The 2,653-nt window shown below is 55.6% G+C and overlaps 2 protein-coding genes across 2 annotated transcripts in view; one reads left to right on the top strand and one right to left on the bottom strand.

Moving 5' to 3' along the window:
- The window catches only part of EMH_0072870 (endonuclease/exonuclease/phosphatase domain-containing protein, putative), a gene marked incomplete at both ends in the record, with an annotated part of 2,326 nt that extends 799 nt beyond the window's left edge, over positions 1-1,527 (top strand). The window contains 2 exons of the mRNA XM_013499264.1: positions 1-1,302; positions 1,389-1,527. Coding sequence (XP_013354718.1) covers positions 1-1,302; positions 1,389-1,527 — 1,441 coding nt within the window. The remainder of the gene's footprint in view (positions 1,303-1,388) is intronic.
- A 189-nt stretch (positions 1,528-1,716) lies between these two features.
- EMH_0072880 (uncharacterized protein) lies at positions 1,717-2,451 on the bottom strand (the record flags this gene model as incomplete). Its single annotated transcript, XM_013499265.1, has 1 exon — positions 1,717-2,451. The coding sequence occupies one exon, from the start codon at positions 2,449-2,451 to the stop codon at positions 1,717-1,719; it is 735 nt and encodes a 244-aa protein (XP_013354719.1).
- Positions 2,452-2,653: the final 202 nt, after the last annotated feature.

The raw sequence follows: 2,653 nt of genomic DNA on the forward strand, positions 1-2,653 counted from the left end.
TGCTGCTGCTATTGCTGCTACTGTTCCTGCTGCTCCTGCTGCTCCTCCTGCTCCTGCTGCTGCTCCTGCTGCTGCTGCTGCTGCTGCAGCAGCAGCAGCAAAGCGTTCTCCGGATACGTCTTCGTCTCCATCATCATCCTCAGCAGCAAGATCAAGAACAGCAGCAGCAGCAACAGCAGCAACAGCAGCAGCAGCAGCAGCAGCAGCAGCAGCAGCAGCTCCTCCTGCTGCATTTGGTTTGTTTCAGCTGCAGTTCGACTGTGACGCTGTCTTGGGGACTCTTGCTGCTGCTGCTCGCCGCTTTCTTGTTGTTGCTGCTGAGGCAGCAGCAGTAGCAGCAATCCAGGATGAAGAGATACCGCCCCCCTACTCCCTGCACAGGCTGCTGCAGCAGAACCTGCAGCAGCAGCAGCAGCAGCAGCAGCAGCAGCAGCAGCAGCAGCAGCGGGGGTTGCCGCGTCTGGTTAAGAAACTTATTAAACAACCCACGAGGGTCATCTGTATACCTTATGCTCTCAAAAACGTAGATGCTGCAGAGCAGCAGCAGCAGCAGCAGCAGCAGCAGCAGCAGCAGCAGCAGCAGAAGCAGCAGAAGCAGAAGCAAAAACAAAAGCAGGTCTCACCATATATCAACGAAGACAGCGGGACCCCTGATCTCCTTGACGACTGGCAGCAGCAGCAGCAGCAGCAGCAGCAGCAGCAGCAGCAGCAGCAGGAAGAAGAGGAGGAGACAGACGCAGCTCTACCCCTCAGCAGCAGCATCGCAAAAGCATGGGGGGGAATGATTGCTGCTGCAGCAGACGCAATAGGTGTGAAGGCCCCCGAGGGAGTTGCTGCTTGGGTGCAGCAGCAGGCGCAGCTGCTGCTGCCAGCAGACGACAGCAGCAGCAGCAGCAGCAGCAGCAGCAGCAGCAGCAACTGCAGCAGCAACAACAGCAACGGCAGCAGCAACACCGAACACGAATGGGCTGCTGCTTCTGAGCAGCCCTGGAGCAGCAACACCCCCCCAACTACCACCAGCAGCAGCAGCAGCAGCAGCAGCAACAGCAGCAGCAGCAGCAGCAGCAGCAGCAGCAGCAATGCTACAAATGCAGCAGCATCTCGTCGTGGTTTAGCTGCAGAGAGAGACAGCAGAGTGCACAGCCAGAGCTGGCCCGCTGTATCTCACCATCACCAGCAGCAGCAGCAGCAGCAGCAGCAGCAGCAGCAGCAGCAGCAGCAGCAGCAGGAGCAGCAGTTCTTCTCCTCTGCAGCCTCCTCCTCCTCTTCTGCTGCTGCTGCTGCTGCTGCTGCTGCTGCTTCGTGTGTGTGCCGCGTGGACCTGCAGCGTTATATTTCTTCTTTAGAGAAGCTGTTGTCTTTTGGTTTTTATTATAGTTACGACCTAGAGCTCACGCGCTCGCTGCAGCGGCAGCAGCAGCAGCGGCCGCAGCAGCAGCAGCAGCAGCAGCAGCAGCAGCAGCAGCAGGGACAGCAGCAGCAGGGGCAGGGACAGCAGCAGCAGAAGGGACAGCAGCAGCAGGATGAGGATCCGTTTGGTTCTGTTTCTTTTTGCTGCTGTCCTAGTTCTTCTTCTCCCGTTTGCTGCTGCTCTCCTGCTGCTGCTGCTGCTGCTGCTGCTGCTGGTGCTCCTGCTGCTGCTGCATCTTCTGTCTCCTCTATTTCGTACAACTGCTGCTGCTGCAGGCAGTCTCTACCTGGCTATCCCGACAGCAGCTACAGCAGCAGAACAGCAGCAGAGAGAGACAAGCTGCTGCTGCTGCATGCACGGTGGTGGGGCTTTGCTTTTGCTGCTGCAGCAGATGAACGTTTTGTATGGAATGCCTTCCTCCTTAAGGAATGGAGACGATCCCAGGTCGATCCCAGGTGGACCCTACCACTCATACAGGGTACAAACTGCTGCTGCTGCTGCTGCTGCTGCTGCTGCTGCTGCTGCTGCTGATGGTGATGGTGATGGTGCTGCTGCTGCTGCTGATGGTGATGGTGCTGATGGTGCTGCTGGTGATGGGGCTGGTGGTGGTGCTGCTGATGGGGCTGGTGGTGGTGGTGGTGGTGGTGCTGCTGCTGCTGCTGCTGCTGATGGTGCCGCTGCTGCTGATGGTGATGGTGCTGCTGGTGATGGGGCTGGTGGTGGTGCTGATGGTGCTGCTGATGGTGATGGTGATGATGATGGTGCTGGTGCTGCTGCTGCTTCTGCTGCTGCTGCTGTTGCTGCTGTTCTTGCTGCTGGTGGTGCTGCTGCTGCTGCTCTTGCTGCTGCTGCAGTGTTTCCTCTCTCCTCTCCCTTCTCTCTCTGTCTCTCTCCCTCTCTCTTTGCTGCTGCTGCTGCAGCTGTTGCTGCTGCTGCTGCTGCTGCTGCTGCTGCTGCTGCTGCTCTCTTCTGTCTCTCTCTCTTTTCTCTGTTCTCTCTATATTGTCTTTATCTGTCTCCTGTGTCTGTACATATCTCATCTGTCTCCTCTCTATCTGTCTCCTCTCTATCTGTCTCCTTTCTATCTGTCTCCTTTCTCTCTATCTGTCTCCTTTCTCTCTTTCTCTATCTCTCCTATATATACATATATACACACACACACACACACACACCTATATATGTATATATATATATATATATATATATATATATATATATATATATATATATATATATATATAT

The sequence above is a fragment of the Eimeria mitis genome, genomic scaffold, assembly GCF_000499745.2.
Source record: "Eimeria mitis Houghton genomic scaffold, Emh_scaff4152, whole genome shotgun sequence".
Classification (NCBI taxonomy): domain Eukaryota; phylum Apicomplexa; class Conoidasida; order Eucoccidiorida; family Eimeriidae; genus Eimeria; species Eimeria mitis.